This window comes from Primulina huaijiensis, chromosome 2 (genome assembly GCF_012295235.1).
Source record: "Primulina huaijiensis isolate GDHJ02 chromosome 2, ASM1229523v2, whole genome shotgun sequence".
NCBI lineage: Eukaryota > Viridiplantae > Streptophyta > Magnoliopsida > Lamiales > Gesneriaceae > Primulina > Primulina huaijiensis.
The window spans coordinates 25,589,880-25,615,002 of NC_133307.1; the positions used below are offsets into that span (position 1 = coordinate 25,589,880).

The 25,123-nt window shown below is 34.7% G+C and overlaps 3 protein-coding genes and 1 pseudogene across 7 annotated transcripts; 2 read left to right on the plus strand and 2 right to left on the minus strand.

Moving 5' to 3' along the window:
- Window positions 1-2,418: 2,418 nt before the first annotated feature.
- Window positions 2,419-5,905, plus strand: LOC140970976 (uncharacterized protein At4g38062-like). Its single transcript, XM_073432997.1, has 2 exons — window positions 2,419-2,599; window positions 3,034-5,905. The coding sequence occupies exon 2, from the start codon at window positions 3,058-3,060 to the stop codon at window positions 5,812-5,814; it is 2,757 nt and encodes a 918-aa protein (XP_073289098.1). The 5' UTR covers window positions 2,419-2,599; window positions 3,034-3,057; the 3' UTR covers window positions 5,815-5,905.
- A 498-nt stretch (window positions 5,906-6,403) lies between these two features.
- On the plus strand, window positions 6,404-12,699 carry LOC140970977 (mechanosensitive ion channel protein 2, chloroplastic-like; annotated as a pseudogene).
- A 245-nt stretch (window positions 12,700-12,944) lies between these two features.
- On the minus strand, window positions 12,945-17,504 carry LOC140970978 (O-fucosyltransferase 39-like). Of its 2 annotated transcripts, none has more exons than XM_073432999.1 (10): window positions 17,198-17,504; window positions 15,905-15,967; window positions 15,723-15,804; window positions 15,443-15,513; window positions 15,259-15,347; window positions 14,940-15,143; window positions 14,316-14,586; window positions 13,998-14,225; window positions 13,726-13,923; window positions 12,945-13,503 (listed from the first exon to the last, which is right to left on the minus strand). In XM_073432999.1, the coding sequence occupies exons 1-10, from the start codon at window positions 17,330-17,332 to the stop codon at window positions 13,294-13,296; spliced, it is 1,551 nt and encodes a 516-aa protein (XP_073289100.1). In that variant the 5' UTR covers window positions 17,333-17,504; the 3' UTR covers window positions 12,945-13,293. The 2 variants fall into 2 exon arrangements, with proteins under 2 accessions (XP_073289100.1, XP_073289099.1); XM_073432998.1 differs by having other exon boundaries at window positions 15,443-15,516; window positions 17,198-17,502.
- A 3,025-nt stretch (window positions 17,505-20,529) lies between these two features.
- On the minus strand, window positions 20,530-24,686 carry LOC140970979 (GPI mannosyltransferase 1). Of its 4 annotated transcripts, XM_073433002.1 has the most exons (6): window positions 24,516-24,686; window positions 23,455-23,493; window positions 23,087-23,409; window positions 22,443-22,625; window positions 21,137-21,684; window positions 20,530-21,040 (listed from the first exon to the last, which is right to left on the minus strand). In XM_073433002.1, the coding sequence occupies exons 3-6, from the start codon at window positions 23,355-23,357 to the stop codon at window positions 20,726-20,728; spliced, it is 1,317 nt and encodes a 438-aa protein (XP_073289103.1). In that variant the 5' UTR covers window positions 23,358-23,409; window positions 23,455-23,493; window positions 24,516-24,686; the 3' UTR covers window positions 20,530-20,725. The 4 variants fall into 4 exon arrangements, with proteins under 4 accessions (XP_073289103.1, XP_073289101.1, XP_073289102.1 ...); XM_073433000.1 differs by having other exon boundaries at window positions 23,087-23,493; XM_073433001.1 differs by lacking the exon at window positions 24,516-24,686 and adding an exon at window positions 23,976-23,995 and having other exon boundaries at window positions 23,087-23,493.
- Window positions 24,687-25,123: the final 437 nt, after the last annotated feature.

Genomic DNA, 25,123 nt, shown 5'->3' on the forward strand with positions numbered 1-25,123 from the left:
CAAATACGACCCGTGAGACCGTCTCACACAAGTTTTTGCATTAGATTTTAATTCACAAAGATATTGAGTTTCTCATTACTCAAGAAAATTTTATTATAAAAGATCGTGATCAGTTTCTTAGTACTCGAATTTTAATAATTGAATTTAAATGTGAATGTCATTTGTTCATATATATAAAAAAAAATCCAGAGTGTTTCCAAAAGGACTTCGAACAAGCAAAATTAAATTTTCATACAGTTGTCGCTTTGATTTCCTAAATTTGACATGAGCCTAAACATAAACATATGGTCATGTGGACATCCAACGATGTTCTCCTCGAGAAAATAATTTCACAAGTTGAATTGGAGTGTCATCCACTATTTTTAATAAATGTGTTAAAAAAAGTCAGTGAGGTGGGCTGCCTACAATTCTCCGCAACTATCATCAGACCGGTGAATCGGTTCGCTTTTTAGGTGAGTCGAGAAAACATTAATCCAACCTATTTATTTTAAGTGACGGGTTGAAGCGGTTCAATCCGACGAACTTGTGTGTGATTTGGTGACTTGAAGCGGGCTCTCTCACAACCCATCATTAGACATGATATGGTGAGCCGGCCAGTAATTTGTGGATTGAGAAATTATCAACTCAACTCATTTCTTTTATAACGAAGAACAATCGGATGATCTTAACTCATATTCACACATCTTATTTGAAAGTAAATTTTATATTATGTACGTGTGTGTATAAATATCCGGTGAGTTTAGAAGAAATTGCTTGGAACTTGCTGAAATTACGTCCGAAATGACATTATTGAACAATTTACAAATGCGTTGGCTACAAGTTGCGATGGATGCACAAAAGTAATAAAAAAATTGGCCATATACATCAAGAACCTAGCTTTTCCCATATGCAAACATATCCCATACGATGGTTAATAAATATTTCATAAAACGTTTTTTTTATTAAAAAAATTATATTTTTAAAATAAATATGTGTTTGAACAAATATTATATAAAAATAGTTTTAGAATTCATCAGATATTTTAAAATTTTAATTTATAAAACATTAAAAAAAAACGTTTTTAAAATACTGTCTAAATTGAACATTAACTTCACAATTTTATTTGGTAATTTTATATATAGAATATGTGTCAGATATTTATGGATTCATCTTAAGTTTGTTTTAATAATCGTCGTTGATATGCAAAATTTATGAACAATAATATCGAATCTGAATATGTGGTTCGTGATTGACCGTGGAATTATCGAGGCACACGCCTAATAGGGACAATTGTAATTACGCTTGACAAGACAAGTGCACATGGCCAATCAATGAATGAAAACTATTGTCCTAATTCGACAAATTAAATTCTTGTGCTACTTATTTATTTATTATTTAAGAACTAAATTTTTTTTAAAAAAAAATTAGAAGTTATGTCACTCAACCGAACATATCGATTTGAACTATTATAAAATAATAAATGAGATCGCTCAAGGTTATGTTTCAAATGTGATGATACAATGTTATTTAATTGGTGGCGATGATTTCTCGGGAGATATCAAAATTCGGTGAGGTTCATCGGACCGATCTATTATGTCGTATAGAATAGATAGATTAAGTTAACAATTTTATAATCCATCAAAATAGTGGAGGTCCATCTAATCTAATGATAAGTACGAAATAATTTATTTGTGATTTACTAGGTCAAAACATAATTCGAGTTTGATTTGATTTGATTGAGTTCAAATAACTCAATATTTTCACGAGTCGAGCTCAAATTTGAAAATTGAATTCGAACTCAAACCTTAAAAATTAAATCGAGTAAGTTCGAGCAATAATCGATTTCGTTTGCATCCTAGTCTAATCAAAGAAAGTCTTGCGTCTAACTTTGTTTAAATTTTCTTTTATAATAGCCTCGTGGTCTTATTTTTCTAATGATGAACATCGTAATATATTATGATTTTTCTTTTTGACTTCTCTGGGTTTTTTTAATCCCTTGTTATACTACCTCCGAGGTATGCAAATTGTACAAAATTACTCCTTAAAATATTAAAAAAAATTGGTTAAACTAAAGTATTCAAGTGCTCAAATAACTAGTCCAATTCGATAATATGTCCAAGTGTAAGTAACCTCTCGCCCTCTCATTCAATTCGATTCAAATCCAACCCAGATGCTGGATTAAGCTATTCTATCCAAATTTGTTACACGATTTAGGTAATGTTTGAGAGCTCTAAAAAAATTACAATAACTTATCGCTTTGCTTAGAGGTCGCCGTTGTTCAATTTTATTCGACCCAAAATTTTCAATTGATTAGGCCTCAAAATGAAGCCCAATCAAGAGTGTCATTGAAACTTGGGCTTAGGCCTCATCACAACGGCTAGTAGTATCAATATAAAAATAAAAATCCTCAAGATCAGATAGCAATGCAACGGCATCAAAACGACCAACGGCCTCTCTCTCCACCAAGGAAATTCAAATCCCAACGGCTATTTTCCGCAACAACCTCGTCCATTTCTTGTTCATCATCACAGAAGCATCATTAATTACAGTTCTAACATCTAATGCGACCCCGATTGTTGATTTTGTCCTACAACAGAGTGTTCATTTTGTCCAATAACAGGTAAATTCTTCGATGAATTCGCATTCTGCAATGTGCTTAAAAAACGTTTTTACATTTGCTGCTTGTTAGTTTAATCTCGTTCTTTTAGTTTTTCTGGAATTGTTTTCTCAATTTCTAGTGTTTCTTCACATTATTTTGGGTGTGTAGCAGTGTAAATTTGCCGTTTCTTGGTTTATTTGAATTTTTCTCAGTAGTTCTCTCATTTACTCACACATAACAAAACATTGTGGTGTGCTTATTCTTGAACACTCTTAAATGTTATCAGCAACATATATATGAAGGTAACTTGGAATGTGCAATTGTGAAGCGCAAAGATATTTTAGATTTCTCAAAAGTGTATAATTTGATCGATTCTTGCGGCTGTGCAACTCAATTTTTCTTATAGATTTTTTTTTCAAAATCAAGATTTTACCCTTCTGTAATTATGTTCATAGGCATCGTTGGCAGAAGTAAAGAGAATGGAGGAGGTTTGTAAAGAGCTAGATGAGGCTAAAGCTGAGATTGAAAGGCTTAGGGAACAATACCGCGTTAAAGTAGAAGTAGCTGACAGTTTGAAAATAGTCCACATTGACCAGATAAGCAAGGCTAAGGATGCAAGTTCCAAGTTGGATCAACTAGCTCGAGAGTTAAGTGAAAAGGAAGAAGAAATTTTTACTGCAAAGCAGAAAAATGAAGAGCTTGGGTCTCAGTTGATAGAGAAAGAGTCAATTCTCAGGAATCTTACTTCTTTGCACGATAAACTCCGCGTTGATCTTAAGGGGAATGTTCAGAAGCGTGAACACGAGAATGAGATGCTGGGATTGGCTCTGGACGTTGCAAATGCCAAGAATATGGAGCAAGAACGACAAATTTGTTCGCTTAAAGAAGAGATTGAAAGGGTAAAGAGCGTCCTAGATGGTTCACAAAAGAAGTGTTCAGGATTGGCCGATCGAGTAAAGGAGTGTGAACAAGAGAACAACTTACTGGGATTGGCTTTAGATGATGCAAATTCCAAAAATATGGATCAAGAACGGCAAATTTGTTCGCTAGAAGATGAAATCAAAGGTATTAGGAGCATTCTTGCCTGTTCACAGAAGTGTTCAGTATCAGGGGATAAAGTCAAAGAGTTTAAAGATGAGTTTTTTGATTTGGAGGAGAAAAATAGGAAGTTCGAAGATCAGCTAAAATGGAAGAAAGAGCAATTTGGTCATTTAGAAGAAGCTCATCAGAAGCTTCGTAACGAGTTTAGAATGAGAGAAAAGGAGTGGGAAAAGGATAAAGCTGCACTTCTTGGTGACATCTCTTCATTACAATTAAACTTGGACTCTGAAATTAGAATTTCTAAAGATTTTCAGAACCGACTTGAGATGTGTAACCAGGCTCTAGCTCATGCAGAAAGTAAGAGAAAGCTTTTGGAGATTCAACTCTTAGAATCCAGGACAAGTTTTGACAATGTTTGCTGTGAATACAAGGAAGCCAAGTCAGAACTCGAGCATTTGACTAATCAAACCGCCCAAGAGATAGCAAATATGAGGAGCACGTTGAGAACAAAGGAGGTGCTTTACAAAGAGATGGAGTACCAGCTCAAAAAAGTGGAGCAAGAGAAGCAAGAGTTGATGGTTTGCCTTAAAGAAATCCGAGAAGATCAAATTCGTGAGGCGGGAAGATTTTCTTCCTCTTCTAAGCTTCGAAACAAGCTCAGATCCTTGGAACAGGTTCACAAGGAGTGTTCAGAAAATCTTAAAGCCAAAGAATCTGAGTGGCTTATCGAAATGGAGAAGTTAACGGCACAATTAATGCTCTGTAAATCGGAGTTGAAAGACAAGGACGTGGCATTGAATGAGGTTAAAATGGAACTTGAAGCTTGTGATTCTTTGATTCTAAACTTGGAGTTGATGAATCAGGAGACTTCTCTGATGCTATTGGTTTTGAGATCAGAATTTTTTGAGGCCCGACTCAGGCTTTCTGATATTCAAGCTTCTGCTGATCATAGAAACAACTGCATCGAGGATAACATATGTGGTCTGGTCGAAAAATTGGAAGCAAAGGAGGCTGCTCTTAAGCTGGTTTGTAGCAAACTTGAGGAGGAACGTGAGAAGGTGGCAGTTTTTTCAGAAAGGGTTCAAATTCTTGAAGGTCTGCAAGTTCCTCTGCAGAATGAGATCGATAAGCTCGAAAAAACCCTCAAAGAATCATCAATTTGTCAACTAAATTCAGAGGAAAAAGTGTTGCAATTACAAGGTGACTTGGCCGAGATTCGTGATGCTCTGGATAGGACAAATGAAGAGCTGAATGATAAGCTTTTTGAAGCAAATAAACTCGAATTTGAAATGAAGATATGGAGATCGATTGCTGAGCAGTTGGAAGCAAACCACAAAGAAAACTATAAACTACGTAGAGAAATGGAAGCTTCTCTGCTCGCACATACTGAGGTAGAGGTTAAACTTAAACAAGAAAAAGAAAGCAATCTACTTGCTGAGAAGGACAAAGAAATTGACCATCTTCAGAAACGACTCGCTGAGAGCACAAAGGTTGAAGAAATAGCAGATAGTTCATTTCAGAATGTGGAGATGTATCAGAAAGAACGGCACAATGTGGAGCAAGAGTGGGTCAAAAAAGAATTCGAAGGAGCTGTTCTTGCTCAAGTTGATGCAGAAAAAACCCACGAGCACGAAAAACAAACGCTTCACCAGCTTGTAGAAGAGAGAGAGGAGAGAATATACAATCTGCAGCAGCTTGTTGCATCATTGGAACATGAGTTTGAAAGCTCAACCGCGTCTTTTTCATCAATGCTATCACATATGCAAGAAGAGATGAACATTTTCCACGAATCGTGGGAAAAGATCAAGACAGCTGACGTTCTGAAGGAGATGGAGATTCAAGAGAAGAATCTGATGATCATGGAACTTGAAAATGGTTTGATCGACATCGAAAAGAAAATACAAGAAATCCAGCTTGCTGCAGCAGCATCATCAGAGAACAAAGATTTGGTGGATGCGATGGGATGTTTTCTTGATAGAATCAAGAATCAAACTTCGGAAGATAACCAATTAATGGAAAATCTGAGAACGATGGTTCAAAGTATGGACATAGAAATTCCGGAAACGAGATTAAATGGTGATGATGAAGAAGACGATTCAAAAGAGAACATAGATATTAATTGTTTCTTCTCTTCCTTTTCGATGAAGAAAGCTGAATGTGTTGAACGATCACCCTTGAGAGCTTTTAACAATTAACACTTGTATTTTCTTTCTTTTATTTATTTATTTAGGCTTTTTTTTTTTTAACTCGTTGGCTAGTCAAAATTGAATTTTTCACTTTGGAAGATATTTAAATTTATAGCATTTTAGATTTTATATTTTTAAAAATCAGACATTTTGATTTATTTTTAAATGTATGATTTATAAATTATTAAAACGGGAAATTGGCTTTCAGTCCCCACCCGTCGATTTTTTTTGTGTTCAGTCCCTGAGTATTTTTTTAGTACCACATTTCCACATGAAGTGTACCACATTTTCACATGAAGTGTACCACATTTTGTATGACATAGTACCACAATTTTGTGGGTAGAAAGTGAACCCAAAGAAATATTTGATTGGGTATTTTTCACATCTTCCTGTTATTAAAACTTAAATTTATATTAATTTCCCTTAAACTTGAAAATTTTGAAACTAGCTCGACTTGTTTCACGCGTTATAGACATTACGTTTTTACAAGAGTTGACGCAATTAGCAATTTAATAGTTGATTAAAGCGTGAGCTTATAAGCCACAAATTAGAGTTGGTAGGGGCATTACGTTATGTATACACGACGGAAGAAGCCGCCGCTGCCGCGAAATGTGACGCTGAAATATATATAAACAAAGTCGAGAAACAAAAATTACAGCTAAAAAAAAACCCATATATATGCAGAGTAAAGAACGTAGTTTTTCGTGATCGTTAAAAAATGGCTGTTGTTGGTTTGATTCAATTGTTCCCTGAATATGGAATTTCGGGAAATCATGGTGCGGGCAAACGATTACTGGTAAAATTTAGCACTAATTTGTTTCAATCTATTTAGGGTTTCATTTGATTCGGATTTACTCTGATTCATTTTCTGTGATCAATCGCTTTTCAAGCAGCGGAATTCGAGAACAACAGGCCAATTGTGCTCGTTGGGATCTAACCTGTCGTCGGTTTCACTGGTTGTGCCTCCTTTTCTTTGCCGTTTACTTAGTTCAGATACTTTTGCCTAAATGGAAAATTTGTTTTCCCCGTTTTCTTTTGGTAAATTGATGTAGAATAGCACAATACATTTATTTTATACGGAAAATTTTGATTTTCTTTGTGAATTATGTGAAATTGACCTTTCCTTGCCTGGATTCTTCTAAATGAAAAAGAGAGGCATTTCTGAAGTTTGTTCATAAACTCTAATAACATGCTGCTTCCTTGAAAAAGCCGTTGAATAAGTATTTATGATTATTTTTTTACATTGTTATCCGCAAAGGAAATGTTCAATTATTGTTCTTGGTGGAACTTGACTTTGTTTCTTAATACGTTTCAGAGACATCATCCTTGGAGCCCAAAGATTTCCAAGAGAGTTCTTAAACGGGTTTACAGCTTCCCATGTAAATATAGTACGCTCAAGTGCATATGTTCTCTAAATCCAGGCCCATCTTTGGACACCACCTTTGTGAAGAGCACAGCTTTAAATTTAGCACGGTAGTCACCCATTTCCCTCTAATGCAAAAGCTCGTAACTTGACTAGTTAAAAGAATATAAACAATATTGCAAGAAACAAATCAAGCTGCAGTCCTTCCTTTCCTGAAACACTTCAAATTGCAACCTGGAGGAATTCGTTTCCAATTTGCAGTGTGAATCGACAACCAGAAGATTTCAGGGATGACATGAAATGTTGGGTGTTGTTTATGTATTCAGATATAATCATATTTGACATAGAATCATAAAATAGGTTTCAAAAATATGTACAGGAATCACATGAATACTTTTTATTAAATTGGGTGTTGCAATTGCAGTTATATAGTAAAGTTTTATTTTCATGTTTGTATCGATGTTATTTCTTAATATTTATTTCAAGGAGCATTTGTTAACTGGTTCTATTGGTTTTCTAGGTCATTTAACAGCTGGCATGGAAGTTCTGTCATGATCAAATTGGCTTCAGCAGTTGGTGTTGTTATTTTCACAATCTGGGGACTTCGGCCAGTTGTGCGTATAAGTAGGAACATATTTTTCAATGTATGTATTTTTTGCATAGTTAGTTTTCCACACTTTAAGTTCCTGATTTTTTTGGTTGCCTCGTTTGTTGAATATAGTGCTATTGAAGTTGTGCTTTTCTTTCATTTATAATTTGAATATTTACATCACATGTCCCCTGCAGAAAAGTGACAGTAGATGGAAAAAAAGTAGCACATACCATTTTACAACCTCGTATATTCAACCTTTGCTTTTATGGGTAGGAGCCATCTTAATATGCAGGTTAGCTATTCTCTTGGGAAAAAAATAAAGCCAATATTTAGATACCATTGATATATTTAATGAAAGTGAATATCTTACAGAACTTTGGATGCAATGGTTCTTCCCACAGAAGCTGGTCAAGTTGTGAAGCAACGGCTTCTAAATTTTATCAGATCATTATCAACAGTGCTAACATTTGCCTACTGCTTTTCAAGGTGAATTCCTGCTTGTTGGTTTAAGAGTAATGTCTAACAGTTTCTTTGCACCTACTATTTTTACCCTTTAGCAACCGTTGTCAGTCAAATCAGGATTTGGACAACCAAGTGCACCATGACTGATTGTTTCTGCACTTTTTGGTTGCTCAGAGTTCTATTGAAGCCGTTTATATGTATTTTTAGGCTTGACATATTTGTTTCTCCATTCGTTATTGATGGAAACTATCAGTGCTTTGCTCTATTTCGAATGTTGATTTCTGTGCCACAATTTTGCTTCTCATATCTTATGCATCATCAATTTGTTCATATGTAAAAAGTTTTTTTGTTTTATGTATATTTGACTTTTTGTAGCCAACTAATTAGATGAGCAGTAGTGCCAGTTGGTTTACCAGGATCGGTGGGTAGGTTCTACATTCGAATCACTTATGGCTAAGAGATTTTTGTTTTTTATGCAGCGTAATTCAGCAAGCGCAAAAATTCATGGAGACAAATGATGCAGTTGATACTAGAAATGTATGTTCCTACTATTAGCTACTTGTCCAGGGATTTTGCGTTCCATTTTTACGAATGAAACATTGTTACCTCGTAGTATTTTAAATTTCAGCGCCAAAATCTAAGATTGTATTTGGATGGAAAGACTTGAAATCCATGGATTTAAATGCATTTTATTTTTTCATTGATTGAATAACTTACACACAAAAATTCAAGTTCATATCCCTACTTATTTATGATATTACTTATTTACAATATTATTATACTAATTACAATAGATATCAAATCCTTATAATATTAGATTCATTTGAAATCCATTGTAATTAATATTATTAGTGTAAATAAGTAGATGTATTTGAATTTCCTCTTCTTTTAACTTATTTAACAATGAAAATAAATTTGATATCATAGATTTTAAATGACGTAATCCAAGTACAACCTAAAGTTTTGCTTGCCCTCCAAATTTTTTCACTAGAGTCACCACTATATGATCTCGTAGTTTGTCATTATTGCTTAAGTATGACGTAAAAAGTTCAATGAAATAGCAAAGTAAATCCAATGTTGTCATGTCGTTACGATAGCGTGCCATTAGTTCCTTCTTTTTGAGTTCTTGAATCGGTTCGATGTTTCTCATGCTATCTTAAAGTTGAACGTGTTAAAACTTTTGTATTTTTGTTGCATGCTTTTACAGTGATAATTAAGTCATACCGTTGATATCTTAGAGTATCAGCAGCTAAGAAAGGTTTCTGGAGTGTTGAACTATCTAATACTCCTGATGAGTGATATGGAAAGAGGAATAATAAGTCTCTGAAGAAATGTGATATTGAAGCATCGAGTTGATTTTTGCTTGCAGCTAGACAAAGATATTATTATATAAAAAGAAATTTTGTTAACTCATTGTTCAATAGCTGACAGTTTCTCATAAAATCTAGAGCATTGTGTTATTTATGTTTCATGTGCTTCACTGCTAATTGTGTTTTTTATTATCATTAATTTCATTCTAATAAAAAATCTCTTTAATAAATCGGTTGCTCTTTGACAGATGGGCTTCCAATTTGCTGGCAAAGCTGTGTACACAGCGGTGTGGGTTGCAGCTGTATCATTGTTCATGGAGTTGTTAGGTTTCTCAACCCAAAAATGGCTCACTGCTGGAGGGCTTGGGACAGTTTTGCTGACGCTGGCTGGACGTGAGGTGTGTATACATTTTAGATTTATGGTTTCATTTTCATGTTGCCAATGCGTATATCGGAAATATTTAGTTGCTAATTGAAGAATACTATTTCTATTATCCTTCTTTTTTATTTCGATGTACAGATATTCACGAATTTCCTATCAAGTGCAATGATTCATGCAACCCGGCCATTTGTTGTGAATGAATGGATTAAAACTAAGATTGAAGGATATGAAGTTTCTGGGACAGTTGAGGTTAGTTGGTCTCTATTCCTTAGTTGGTCTCTATTCCACCCAATGATGAATGTGGATATTGCAAATATTAGAAACGTATTGGCTCTGAAAGTAATATATTTGTGTGTCGATTCTGTCGAATTATCGTCATCATTTATGTCAATGTACAATATTTATACTATGCCGTTGAAAGAACGTGAGCAATATTTCCTTTCATAATTTTGAAAATTTCTCTATTTTTCTTGCCTACGTAGTGTCCTCAAGTGTAATCCCTCACATATACTATTTTCATTGTCGATATTTTTGCATTTTCACTTTACAGCATGTGGGTTGGTGGTCACCAACGATTGTGAGAGGCGAAGACCGTGAGGCTATTCACATTCCAAACCACAAGTTTACTGTCAATGTTGTAAGAAACTTCAGCCAAAAAACTCATTGGCGTTTTAAAAACCACCTGGCCATCAGTCATTTAGATGTCCACAAAATTAACGTAAGAATCTTTGTATTCTCGATGGTAATAATTCTAGAATGTGTCTGGAAAATTTGAGTCAGTTGTCTTCAACTTGATATATAACAAATTGTTTATGCCTCTTATATATAGAACATTGTAGCTGACATGCGCAAGGTCCTCGCAAAGAATCCTCAAGTCGAACAGCAAAAGTTGCACAGAAGAGTATTCTTGGACAATGTTAATCCTGAAAATCAGGCCTTAATGGTGAGTTGTAGATTTTGAATATACTTTAAGTGGTTTGGTGCTCCTATCGGGTTCTATTTATTTATCAAGTTGTACTACTTTTATGATATCATTGCAAAAGAATTTCTCCTTGAAGAAAATCTTGGTAAAACAACTGAAAACTAAGACAATAAAGAAAGAAAATAAACTCCATTTTCATGTTAAGGACGCTTCAATCTTTCGTTGCCTGTTGCCACACTCTCATGCTCTATCTGATTGAACTTTTATATCTCACCAAATCTGTTACTTGGTCATAATGGTTATTCTAAGCTCCCATGATTGAAATATTCACTGTTTCAACATTGTTATTATTTTGCTGAATAATTCTGTGGAAAACTTGGTACTGGTTTTTTATTTTGCAATATATATCATAAAAATGAATTCCGTGGGATTATTAGTTTATATGTATCTTACTATTTTGTGATAATGTGCAGTTTTCCTTAAATGCTTCAGTCTAATGTGGTCAGAAATGTTACAGATCTTGGTGTCCTGCTTTGTGAAGACTACCCATTTTGAAGAATATCTGTGCGTCAAGGTGAGAACATATATTTGCGATTTTACTCCCCCGATATGGTTTATAGGTAAATTATATATATCTGGAAACTTGTCTAAATCGATCTTGTTTTTTCCTTTTGTTCCGGGAAATAGGAAGCTATTTTTCTAGATCTTCTCAGAGTCATAAGGCACCATCGAGCTCGTCTAGCCACTCCCATCCGCACAGTTCAGAAAGTATACACTGATGCAGACTTGGATAATGTACCACATGCTGATTCTATATTTAACCAGGGAGCTCCAGCCCGCCCATTGCTTTTGACTGAACCCTCCTACAAAATCAATGGGGAAGATAAGATCAAACCTCCTCAAGCTCGAACGGTAAGGATAAATGGGGAGGAAGACAACAAGGATACAGGAAGGTCCACACCTGATAGTAAGACGGATGCTCAAGGGGAATCTACTTTGATAGCAGATTCTAAGTCACGAGAAACCATGTTACCGGACTCCAAGGAAAACGAGTCTCTGAAAGAGGATGTGAAACCTGCCATCAAGGTTGGACAAATGGCAAAAGCAGATGCCAAGGAGAATTCCAGGGTTTTAGAAAAATCTCTCTCTGATCCAAAGCTCGATATTACGACTGCTTCAAAGTCTACCCCCAAGACTGGTACCAAGGCTGCAGAAGTGTCGAGTTCTAATGGCAGCAGTTCACGAGGTTTGACTCAGGACACACCTAACAACAAGCATCCTCCAAGAGTTGGCCAAGATGATACCTCAGCTTCCACGCAAAGGACATTAGGAGGTAAAAGACTTGATGGTGTATCATCTGCTTCACAATTAAAACAAGACACTAGACAACAAGTTACACAACCACCTACTAGCAAACCTTCTATAGAAGAGAATATAGTTCTTGGTGTTGTTTTAGAGGGGTCAAAACGAACCCTCCCCATTGAAGAAGACGTGGTTCCTCAACAAAATCCGGATCATGTGACTTCGAACTGGTAATGGTCCTGCAGTCACTGACAAGGAGAGTGATGATATTAAGCAGTCAAAAAACTCAGGATCAACTGATCTTCAGCTTGACGTGCAAGATTAGTGGTATCCTGGTATTTAACTTGTGCATCGATGGTTTTGAGTTTTTGAAGCTTATGGTTGTGTCGTTGCCATCGTACGTGGTTGTTCACTCGTGAGATTGTATTCAGCGTCCTGGTGTAGTTTTATGTTGAGTCGATCATTCATGTTACTTGAAAAGAGATTTTTTTCTTGCTTATTGTAGAAACAATTCTTACGAAGAGAGTATTTGACCTTATGCCATAGATTATGCAAGTCATTTGGATGAGTTCGGTTAAAAAATGGAACCGGTTTCTATCAAGATTGAGCGGGCGTCAGTCTTTCTATGTAATCACAAGGATTGCGTACTCCCATCACTTGAAATCGTTGAACTCGGAACCCATTACATCTGCTGCTAAGAGTACCAGCTGGTGATACTATTCTTTGTAAAAATTTTGCTACATGAGATGTACTTTCTCTTTAATTCAATTGTTATATTATAAAATACTAAAAAAAAAACACTGGCGTCAAATAAAATGTGTTTATTGAATAGAAATGCCTTCCGTCCTTCAATGTTAACATAGTAAGATGAACAAAATAATCACGAATGATTGAACCCAATAACATATTACACGATAGCCTAAAAGCTATTAAGATAGGTGTGTATCACTCCAAGTTAAATGACTGACCCCATATATTTAACAAATACGCACAGCCCTCGGATCAATCAGTGCAAATAAACAACATTTTGTGTAGCACCAAATGCTGTAGAAGATTTGAAATGCTGATGAATTCCCAGAGCTCCATGGCCAAACTTATTTAAACAGTACAAGCCATAAATATCTGCCACACGCTCATATACTAACACGCGATAACTCAAGCGTTGCACATACAGTCGGGAGCGGGATACGTGTATATAGATTGTTCTGATTTGCGTAGTCTGAGTTGCCCTTGCCTGGATCGGTGCCCTTCAATGACAGCCTCCTGGAATTCTGGCCAAGTCAAGCTTTTGTTCAAGAAAAGCTGCCCTAACAATGCCATGTTTGGCCTTATGGTCTTCATATTATGGTAAGTTCGATGGCCAACCTGGTATTGGATGTAACTTAAAATTTTGATACGAAAATCATTCAACGAGAATGAATGCAGAAGAATTATTGCGAGAGCATTACGATAAAAGTTTCCCTCGTCAAGTAAAACAAACCAAATTTTACCAGGGAACGATGAAAACTTCAAATTTGATCCATTTTATGTTCAAGTTCTTTCGTTTCACACAAAGAATCAAGAAAATAGATAACTTAACGAACTTACCATAGCATTGTGCATATTTCCTGGAGAAGCGGAAATGAATATATCACTGTGCATACTGACATAGTAATCAACTGCTGCCAATAAAGAAGCTTTTCCTTTAATTTGAGCTCTTTCTTCTGAAGAAGCAAGGCTCTTCTTGTCTTCCATTAGAGGAAATAAACTTCGCAAAGTCGAGATCCTGGCTTCCCCACCATAAACCTTTATTCAAGAAAAGATTCAATTACGAATATTCATATATAATCACATGTGGAAATAAAACAACTCAGGAAAACCTTGTGCGAAGCAAGATACAAACGAGTGCTGTTATCAAATCCAAGGGCTGCCAAAAGCAATCCAATTTCTTCAGGAGTCAACGGGCACCGGCCTTGACTCCTTAATTCCTCATCAGTGAACTGAGAATTTAATACCCTTCCTTGCCAAATAACTTGTCGATACTTAGCCAGAGCCAATTTTTCAGCCTTACCTCCACCAAAATCACAAGCCGAATGAGCAGCCATATCCTGAGAAAACAAACGAATTTGACACTCCCGTAGCATATCACAGAATAAGGATTGGGTGCTTTAAATATTGACTAGAACAAGCAAATATACCTTGTCGAAACGAAGGTGGAGGACAACAAACTTTCCAGCCTCTTGCTTGTACTTGGGATAGTTGAACTCCCTGATGTAGTTGGTGCCAGTAACTTCACTGGGGCCAGGAGGATATCTGAGGCGACTAACAAGCATATCTCCAAGAGCTCTGATGTGAGGTACAAAAACTAAAGCCTGAAAGTTGACTTTGCATCGTAGTTGTTGAATGTCAGCAGGCATGTTGTCAAAATCCAAACGGTGAGAAAATGGCGCAATTGCAGCAATTCCATAACTGAACCACAAAAATCAGAGCTTAGAACTTGACAAGGTTAACTTTATAGCAAACTCGTAAATTAGTCTCCTCTGTGTAAATCTAACATAGTCATGAAACTTTAGTTCAATAAACTCCAAAGTAGTGACACGTTCTTAAACAATATTCGAATATGTAGTATAAAATTGGGACTCACTCTAGTTTCCAGGGACAAAATGAACTTTTCTGGTATACATTTGAAAATAAGCCCACTAAAATTACATGGAAGATAAAAGGCCAATTTGAATATGAAGTAAGGATCACAATGCCAAAAACAATGGACCAGGACCAATAAATTATCAAAAGACAAAGAAAAAATTATCATATCGACCAACCTTTGCAGGAGAGGCAAAACATTCTCTAGATACCAATTTGCTGAAGCATGTACAGGTGCTGTTTTTACTCTCGTAGCTCGAATAGCTGAAGCATAATACTCCCTTGTGCTCCAAAAATATTCATCAGGCAACTCTCTGACTATAGATATGTCATCTTTCAATGTATCAATAAAATGTTCCACGTCGAAAATATCCATGAAAGTGCTGCAATAGAAAAATGGAGACGGTCTCATTTTAAGTACTCCTCCAACAAAAAAAATAAAAGAGAAAAATATTCTTTTAAAATAAACATAGTATAGCATAAACTTCTAAGGAGTACCTTGAATCTTGCCAGACAGAATTTACTTCCAGATAAGGAATTATAAGAGTAGCATTCAAAATTTTGGCAACTGCAACTGCATCACAGATCTATATAAACGAAAGTAAACATATTAGTGAATAAGCTTATTATAATCATTGTTATATACGCTTAATTATCATATATAACAAACAGATGTGCTTACACCCATTCTCTGCTGGTTTAGCCCTCCATCAAGAAATAACTGTATATATCCTTGAGTTTTCTTAGGCAATTCTGCTGAAACCAGATAGCTAATCAGTAACGAGATACAAATTGTGAACTGTTTAATGCACACTTTAACAAATTTAAATTTCATTATTTGGCATAAATAGTCGAAACTTGATTAAGAGAAGATATAATTTTTCACCCACCTCTTCTAATTGTAAGTTCCAAAAGAATGAAAAAAAAAAGAAAAAGTCAGAGCCACATTTGTTTTTACTTACCGGAGGTGAAGCCGTGCTGAGCACAGGTTTTCCATTCTGGACGAGGCAAAGGCAGCCACAGGTCAGCTTGTTGTTCATCAGACTACAATAAAACAAGAATATGAACTGATTATAGAACATAATTCCGCAAAATATTTTTTTTTATTTCAAGTCAGATCACAAATAAGTGAAATCATACTCACAGTTACACGCTGTAGAGCACTCTTGAGTAAGCGAGAGTGCATAGGTTTTGGAGTATTCCACTCCTGAATATGATAACAAAAAACAGTAGTTCAGAAGACATTTTCAACACGTAAGAGATAAGTTGTGTAGGCAAGATTGCATAGTCATGCACCAACTTTGGAAGATGTTCACAGTTTATACAACCGTCGCATGTTACGTTCGCGGTTTTTGGTACTGAATTAATTTTTAACGGCCCTGAACTTTGTCTTGCTGCTCGCACACACACGACCATACTCTATTACATGAGACAAGTTATTGCAAATCCTCGTACACCAATATTGGCACTCGCTTCCCAACAGATATAAGCAGATCTCACTCTATTCCTTTTTCAATCACGCTTGTCTGATGCCAACATTCACCATATGAATCAGCTCAACCAGAAGATCAATACTAAACATGCACTATATCGTTAGCTGAGACACTCATGCTCGCCGACGAAAATGGTACCCCCGTCCAGAATTAAGAATTAAGGGGTAAGAAGAGTGTGCACAAATTTTCCCAAAAGGAGGGATCGATTAACCACATCCATTTTGCAAATATTTTAAACGAGTTTTCAGTACAACGCATATTCCTTACATATATGCAAATTCTCTCGACATTTCTTAAAATTTTAAAGCCTCGGGGTTCTCAAAATCTTTAGATTTTAAAGGCTCTACCCAGATCTTAAGCCATGTTCCACATCGTGTTGTTACATTCGGACAATTACCAGATTATATTGAAGTAAGCCATATATACAGCTAACAGGTTTCAAATCAAGTTAACCTAGCACTTCCATACTTAACCAATTTGGAATTAAGGTGATTTCTCTCCCAAATTCTTTTTCCAGAAACTGTACATTTATATATTTTTACACACACAGCATCCACATTTGTTTCCATTCCACGTGCTGAAATTCACCCAAATCAAATAATTCCCAAGATATTCCGCCAACTTAAACAGGAAAAATCACCACCGACAGAGGCCAACCAGTAAAATTTGACCAAGAATTACAAGAACCTGAATCCCTCTCAAGATCAATTTTTTTTTTCAAGAAAACTTGTTTCCACTCCAGATGCCTTTACTCCTACCCCTTGTGCTGTTGTGCAGCAATCTGCCATAGCTTTTACCCAAAAACCCATATCTCAATAAGGTAAAATGAAACATAAAATTGCAAAAATTTCACACAAAAAAGCAAAAACTTCAAACACCACACAAATCAACGTAACTGGAAAAACAAGAAAACGCAGACAAAAAAGAGGAAATCAAGAACACACCGACAGAGCAGAAGGCAAGGCATGGCTGAACGGAGTGAAAAGACTTGGGAACAAAAGGGGCAGAAGAAGAACAAGAGCAGCAGCCATGGCTCCTCCTCTGTTGCTATGACTTAGAGAACGAATCTGCTGCCTCATTTTAATAAAAAACTTGATTTGTACGATTACTTCGGTGATGTAGTTTTGTTATTAAAAAAATTGCGGCTTTTAAGGCCTTTCACCATGGGAAAATTTCAGTAAAGCAGCAACTTACATGCAGAAGAGAAGCTGTAATAAATAAAATAATCAAACAGGACCCGTTTCACACACACACACACACACACACACATTAAATAAATAAAAATGATATTTTCATTTTAAGCACTGTACGTCTTTATGGGTTTTTTATGTGAACAATTATCACATCCAAAAATAGTTTCTTTAACACTATGCAAGGCTAAAAATTAAATCTTGACAACTTTTAGAATATAAATTACTACTTATCTCAATAATTATGAAATCAATAATTGAGCAGTATAGGATTCAAGGCTAATTCACCATAATAAATACACAAATAAACAGATTGACAGCAGATGTAGCGGTGTGTTGTTTATGCAATTTCGGATGTAAGAAAATTAACTGATTGGGAGGGGGTTGAGGTGTCTTTTTCACTTACAGCCCCAACGGATAGATATAATGGGCGAGAGGCACCGCTTGCACGTGTCACTCAGTCAATGAATTTGCTCCGCTGTTCTTCCAGACACCTTATCAAGTTACACCGTACAAAGGATCCTCATTTTCACATATTAAGATAATATTTAACAATTGAAGTTGGTGAAAAATCTCCAATCAAAACATTTTTTTGGGTTCACTTCCTATCCACAAAATTGTGGTATTATGTCATACAAATTGTGGTATATTTCATGTGGAAATGTGGTACTAAAAAAGTACCCAAGGACTAAACACAAAAAAAACGACGGCTGGACACTGAAAGCCAATTTTCCGATAATTAAACCCGATAATACACTATCATCTTGTTCCCAAGTGGTTGCCTCTCTGAAATAATCGCTTCACAAATTATGCCACAAATAAATGTATTTGTCATTATCATTAAATATTTTTCTTAGTGATCAGTTCAAAAATAATCCAAGAACAAAAGGTATATTCTGGGAGATAACAATTAACAAAAATCTACTACATCATTTCTTTGATCTGTTCTAAATTTTAATTATAACTTCACGCAGCACAATTAATCAAATATATTAGTAATTAATGGTGATGGGGAAATTTAATGTGGCCATCTGGCATTTCATGACCGACAAAATAGTCATAGTTCTTTTGGTGTGTGGCGTGAAGAAAGTTCGCCATACATTTAAAATATTAAATTAAATAAATATATTTTCTTGAATGGTGAATCACCAAAAATAAATATCAAATAATAAAGTATTGGATATTATAAAAATCCCATTAATTATGAATTATTAATGCAATCCAATACCATTTTTTCAGATTTTGGATTTGTTTATAAACTTTCTAAATAAAAATCATTATCCCATCGACTCGACTGCATGGACTGTACTCGACACCCACATTGGTGGACCAATCCAAAATATTATGTCCTTTCTAAAGTAAGATGTTTTCACTGAAAAATACTTTTTTTTTTACTTTTTTTTATGAATAATGAAAGAAAAATTATTTTTTATCACTTATTATCATCGAACAAAACAAATAAATACATAACTTTATTTGAAGCTTCCAAATACTGATTGATTATTTATAAATCGAAAAATTATTATTTTAACTAATAAATTGTGTATGACAGAGCATTCAATTAATAGAGTCTTCAAGGTTAATTAATGTTTTTGTCATTTCCGTTTAATTAATTCAACGAATTCTCTCGATCTTGACATTTTTTTAATTATTAGAATCCTAAATTAAATTGTTTATTCCATTCATAACTTGTTTTCTCCGGTAGTTTTTTGACTGATTAATTCGATTTGAGCTGAGAGATTTAATTTTCAAATGACATTCATCTTTGACTTATTTGAAATTCATGCTCGATATGAATTGAATCTCAAACTCATTTAATTAATCAATCCAAACAAAACATTAAGATTTTGTATATGTCACTTATAATTTATGAGCCATAATATTGAAATACTTTTCTTAAATATCCTCAGAATACCCAAGAGGAAGTGACTCCACCACTCCATCCACTTAATTTTCCACAATAAACAATGTTTTGTTTTCTTACCGAAAGTACCAATTCCATAAAAAAAAAACCCACTTTAATTTCATATATTTCTCCAGAAAAGATCTCATTTTTATAATTATGATTTCCTGACCCTCAGCATTAATGAATCATAAATACCGATAATTAAATAAAAGATTTATAAAAAATTATTCTGATCTGATACGTATCTTCATTTTATTGGTCAATATCCCATCGGGGCTTGAGAGCCATCAGATATTACAGCCTTTCTTTAGGTCTGATGCTCACATGATCGATTAATTCTATCTTTTAGCTGTGCACTTTTTTGTGTGAAATAAATGGGCACTCTAGTTTAGGTGACTTTTGGAAAATAAATACGTATGTATATATCTATAATTTTTTCTCTTTTTTTTGGGAAAATAAATACATATTGGTATATATATTTATATACATACGGTTTTTGAATGTATTAACGGCTTGATCTTTAGTGACAACATTATTAAACATTATTCACACAAAAACATAATAAACATCAAAATAAAAATATTTGAAGTATCTGAAAAATTATATGCTCTAAATGTAATCATTCGCATCATTGAATGAGACTAAGATAATTAAAGTTTAATCATATGATATAGTTTCCATAACGAGACGAGATATAATAGGCTAGGGTCAGTGGCATAGTTGCGTGAGATGCAAAAGCTAAATCATCTGTGTTCCCAAATGTTCTTTCTTTTCGTTTTTCTCACTTTTGTTTTGAATCTTGTCCTTTAGCATTTTGATGATGATAATAATATAGTTGGCCTTATTATCCTATTTTAAAAAGTGTAAATTTCTTGTGACACGGTCTCACGAATTTTTATCTGTGAGACATGTCAACTAATACTCGCATAAAATTAATATTTTTTTATGGATGACCCAAATAAGAAATTTGATCAACAAAATTGATCCGTGAAACCGTCTCACAAGAGTTTTTGTGTTTTAAAAAATATCATTTTCCACCCCTAAATTTTCAATTTATCATAGTTTAAAATTGGAAACATATTTTACCATTTGCAAAAATATCACAAAACTTTGATTTTATGATTTATGATTACATATGTCTGACATAAGTTTTTTTTAGAAATCTCACCACATAAATACATCTAAGAAATTCAAATATTTAAAATTGGAACAAATTATGAAATTACTTTGAAAAGAACAGCAGAAAGTAACTATCGGTCGAGAGCAAAAAACAATAATAATCACCCTAAAGCTATTGATTTTCTCCTACTCGCTCTATGGCTGGACCCAACCATGTTCAGTTTACCCGGCTCCAAAAATCTTCATAAGAATACATATTAGTCATCTTTCATGATTTTGCTTAAATTTTCCTGCTCTAATATTTCAAACACTGGACAGTACACATGGTTACCAATAATAGTGACAAGTACAAAAGTATTTGCTGCCAAGAACACCAAACTTGCAACCCAAAGCTGAACGAACACATTCTTACCTCGAAATTCGAGCAAATAACCCCAAAGCAGCCAATGAGTTTGAGCTCCAATCCACAAAAAGATGCAAGCCAAACCTTTCCATTTAAGCTGCATCTTGCTCCATGGCAATATTAGAGGCAGTAGACAAAAGAACCAAACAAAGTATTGTGCAGTTATGACCTGGATAAAGATCAAGCAAATGATGATTCTCTCATATACCTTATGCATAAAAAGTGGGGTTTTTTGCAGAATTAGAGATATTATATTGTCACGAACCTTGTTGAATGCTACAAAGGCAAGCGTCTGGAGAAAGAAACAGAACGGCAAATCACGGGCGAAACTGAATATCAGAACTAGCTGCACCGTGAACTGAGGAAGAAAGGCAATGAGCTTTTCGGTTATGTAGAACTCGTGTTCATAGTGGAGGTATATGTGGTAGAAGTATAGAGAAAAATTGTGACGTGGGTCTGTACGTGTGAGATGATATAGAAGCGCCTCATGCAAGAATTCCCATCCATACAAGTGGAAGCATAAGCCAGTCAAGACGAAGAAAGTGGATCCAGAAATTAGTCCAAATAAGGCTCCCTTCCAAGTGATAATGCTTGTTAGAAATGACCAAATAGACTGCGAGATGGTGATTTTTGAGTTGTTCGAGTAATAGGATGATTTTGAATATCTATAACTCCAGTTAACTAAGGCAGGATTTTTACCGGGTTGGAAATATTGGGGATCCAGAAATAAGATGATGGGAAGTGCATAGATTATAGGATATATTCTGAGGTGAACAACAAGCCCGTACCAAAATGCTGCCTGTAACAGATTACCTGTCCAAATGACAAAAACAATTAAACTAGCTTTTTAGCTGCAGCTCGTATGAAGAAATTTATAAGATGAAGAATAACAAAAACTTTGGGTCTCGACTCCAAGTGCAAACATGAAAATGAATAGAGAGATCTCAGATATTATTATTTTTTAGACATGTACAAGTTGTGTTTGACATCCTCGAGTCGATGAGTCTCATCACAGAAATATCTTGTACATTATGCAGCCAGTCAACTGCTATTTGAAATTTTATAAATCTTGATCATAAATTGCGAGTATATTGATGCAGAAATATTTAAAGAGCTTTGATTTTTCTGTATTTTCTCTAGTACATTTGGTTACATTTCTTTTGTTTTACTTACTTTTTGTTCTATAACTGATGGTAGATGCTGCATGCTTATATGCGAGGTTTTAGGATGTGCTTAAAAATAAAAGAGCGCAAATAGAGCATCACTTTCAAGTGTAATGGTTTCAATGATTTAATACTCATACAAACAATATATTACCTAACAAAATTAGTATTTGAAAATGAAAAAACTTTCCTATGCGTAGGTTTATGTAGGCCATTGATCTAAGTATATGATGTTCGTTTAAAGATTCTTTCTAAACATCAAGCAGTAACTAACCAATTTACATCTAAATTTGTTTCTAAATGTGGATAGATTTCAACATATGGTTAATTAAACTTCACATGCAGGCCTGTAGAAAAACAAGTGAGAAATTGTTAAGGAAAATTTATCACAAGGGATTGAAGTTGCACCATTCATCAGACATAATAAGATCCAAAGAATCATGGCACACACAATGGGCTCACAGTTGCCCCGGGTTCCAATCGTGAATGTGAAGGGATTAATAAGCCATGCCAGAGTAGAGTAGGTGCAGAGTTTGCCAGGTACACCCCGTAACTTCAAAATTTTGTGAATAAAGAATCCCACAAGTAGATCTGTTGAGCAAATTTCAGTTACGATTCATAATTGAATTGTAATTGGATGCATAACAAACTATCCAATGCACACAACCTATTAGCAACTTAACATATACTTCACTTACTAGAAGGAAGAGAATTCCTCTGACTGCAAAATGTGTCCTAGAAGACCGACCATAGAAGGAAGCCTTTCATAATTCTATTTTCCCAACACTTATATGTGGTTGAAATTGTTGAAATGACTTATTTCACCAAAAGGATACTTTTCTTTTCCCTTCATATTTGCCAGAAAAGAAGTAACTGATATCTCGAAATTATTTGGCAAATGATTAAGTTTTGGAAATTAGGTTTCAACAAGATAATGATGAGTTGCACTCCCTCTACGGTCGTAAACGAATCGAGCTAGTTCGCGAGTTTTTTGACCCGGTTCAATCGTCACATTAAAAATAGGTAATTTTCTACTAAAAAACATGACATACCTGAGGCCGAGAAAAGGAATTTACCCCATGATTGATGAAGAAATGAGTTAGGCATAAGAAGAAATGCTATTAGGGGTGAATACCGATAAGTAGATCTTTTATAAGGTGATTTTCCAGATGCCATCAAGGCAGCAGCATCAGAAAAGACAAAATAGTCGATATCCGTGTACCTAACCTCCATAACAGCATCTTGCCACTCCCCATACAAAATCAGAAAGACGCGAAACAGTGCTGAAAAAAGAATCAGAGAGCAGAAACTTATTTCTGACATAGCTAGTACTTGAGCAAATAACAACCACCTTGAGTCACAGTGACTACAATTTCTATTCTTAAAGCTCGACAATACAACTAGCAATGCAGTAGCGGACAATGTTTTTGTGGTCCATCTGACATGCTGATTGGGATATCTGCAGAAGAGCGAACGTCCAAAGAATCAACATGGTTTATAGTGGCATGATGAAGATGGAGAAATTGCCAGGAAATAATATGCATTCCACTCGTTAATTAATTAAATAATGTCCAAAATTGAAAAGAGGCCATATCAGGTCATGATTTTACCAATTTCGGCAAAATACACAAGTAAACAGCCAAAAAGAGCATCTAAAAAAATTAGCAATAGTCCAGTTCAGTGCCACGACAAAATGTACATTTGATTTAGTTTTGTTTCGCCTATTAGTTATCAGCTCTATTTTTAAATTTGAATTCAAATTCCTCCCAATCCCTTCCCTTTCAAATCACGGAACTTTATCTCCTTTAGATTTTACCATCATCATCTCTAATTCAAAAAATATTAAACGTTGATAGCAACAAACATCAACTGCTATTCATCCATCCTAGGTTAGTGGACAAACATTATGACGTGGAGATTGAATTGGAGTTTTTGCCTCACTTGGTCTTCTTTCTTGGGTTTCTCCAGTCCTATTTCTTTCCTGAAGCAACCGTTTGGGATATGCTCTTGATCCATAACCACCCCCCCCCCCCCCCCCCCCGCGCCTATATAATTTCAGCATCTTGCAGACATGCCATTACCAAACACCAAATCTTTTAGGTTGTGCTTGATCGATGGGTTTCATTTGGAGGGATGTTGGAATTCACTTAAATTTGGCCTATCCAAGCAAGTAAAAGAAATTGGAATAGCAAGTCAAATCATGGAAGTATTTCACCTTCACAAATAATCATAACAAATACATATCCAAACACCATTTTCATTCTATCATAAAAAATACCGCAGGTCTTTTTTGAAAATCTTCGATAAGAAAAGAAGAAGAAGAAGAAACCCATTTAAACATACGGTAGTATCTATAAGTCAGGCAAGGGCTGAGTTGAATGCTCCGTAATTTCTTCCTGTTGCGTGCCTTAAAACTAACGATAACAGTGCACATAACAAACAATCGATTCGAAGAAACAAAACCGAAAGCATAAGCATTACCTCGATCGAGTGATTGAAGTTTCTTAAGGAATGCATAGCAGCAACAGAGTCAGAGAAGAATAAATGGATCTGCCGCATCTTCGGCCAAAATCAAATGGGGAGAGTTTATTGGATTTTTTAAATAAATAATACAAAAAAATTTTAAAAAAGAATATTATAACAAAATTAAGGGCAGAGCCGCAGAGGGGCCGGTATTTCAAACCCCGGCCCGGCCCCTAATTTTTTTTTTTTATAATAATACTAATAATATTATTTTATTTCAATTAAAAAAACTAACAATATCGATAAACAAATCATATTAAATAAATTAATAATATTGTTAAAACCTTAAAAATTAACAAAGTTTATAATAATAAAGTATAATATTACCAAAATTATGGATAGATGCTACGAAATGAGCGACATTGCCGATTTAATTCGAAAATTTTGTTAGATTAATTGAAAACTCTGAATTTAAAAATCAAATTAGTTTATCCAGTTTGATTTTAATTGATTTTTATAAAACATTGGTTAAACCGAATTAATCGAGTTTCTAAATAAAATTCAATATTTGTACATTATAATTTTTAAAAATTATAATTTTTGTAACCTTTTTTTAATGATTGTAC

What these genes read in the sequence shown, in the direction of transcription:
- LOC140970976 (XM_073432997.1), top strand. Translation starts at nt 3,058, where the DNA reads ATGGAGGAGGTTTGTAAAGAGCTAGATGAGGCTAAAGCTGAGATTGAA.
- LOC140970978 (XM_073432998.1), bottom strand. Translation starts at nt 17,332, where the DNA reads ATGAGGCAGCAGATTCGTTCTCTAAGTCATAGCAACAGAGGAGGAGCC. An exon ending in TAAACCAGCAGAGAATGGGT is followed by an intron (nt 15,348 to 15,442) that starts GTAAGCACATCT and finishes TCGTTTATATAG; the next exon opens with ATCTGTGATGCAGTTGCAGT. An exon ending in GTTTTGCCTCTCCTGCAAAG is followed by an intron (nt 14,587 to 14,939) that starts GTTGGTCGATAT and finishes TTTGTGGTTCAG; the next exon opens with TTATGGAATTGCTGCAATTG.
- LOC140970979 (XM_073433002.1), bottom strand. Translation starts at nt 23,357, where the DNA reads ATGTCAGAAATAAGTTTCTGCTCTCTGATTCTTTTTTCAGCACTGTTT. An exon ending in ATTCCTTTTCTCGGCCTCAG is followed by an intron (nt 22,626 to 23,086) that starts GTATGTCATGTT and finishes TTTGCTCAACAG; the next exon opens with ATCTACTTGTGGGATTCTTT. An exon ending in CCTTTGTAGCATTCAACAAG is followed by an intron (nt 21,041 to 21,136) that starts GTTCGTGACAAT and finishes ATCTTTATCCAG; the next exon opens with GTCATAACTGCACAATACTT.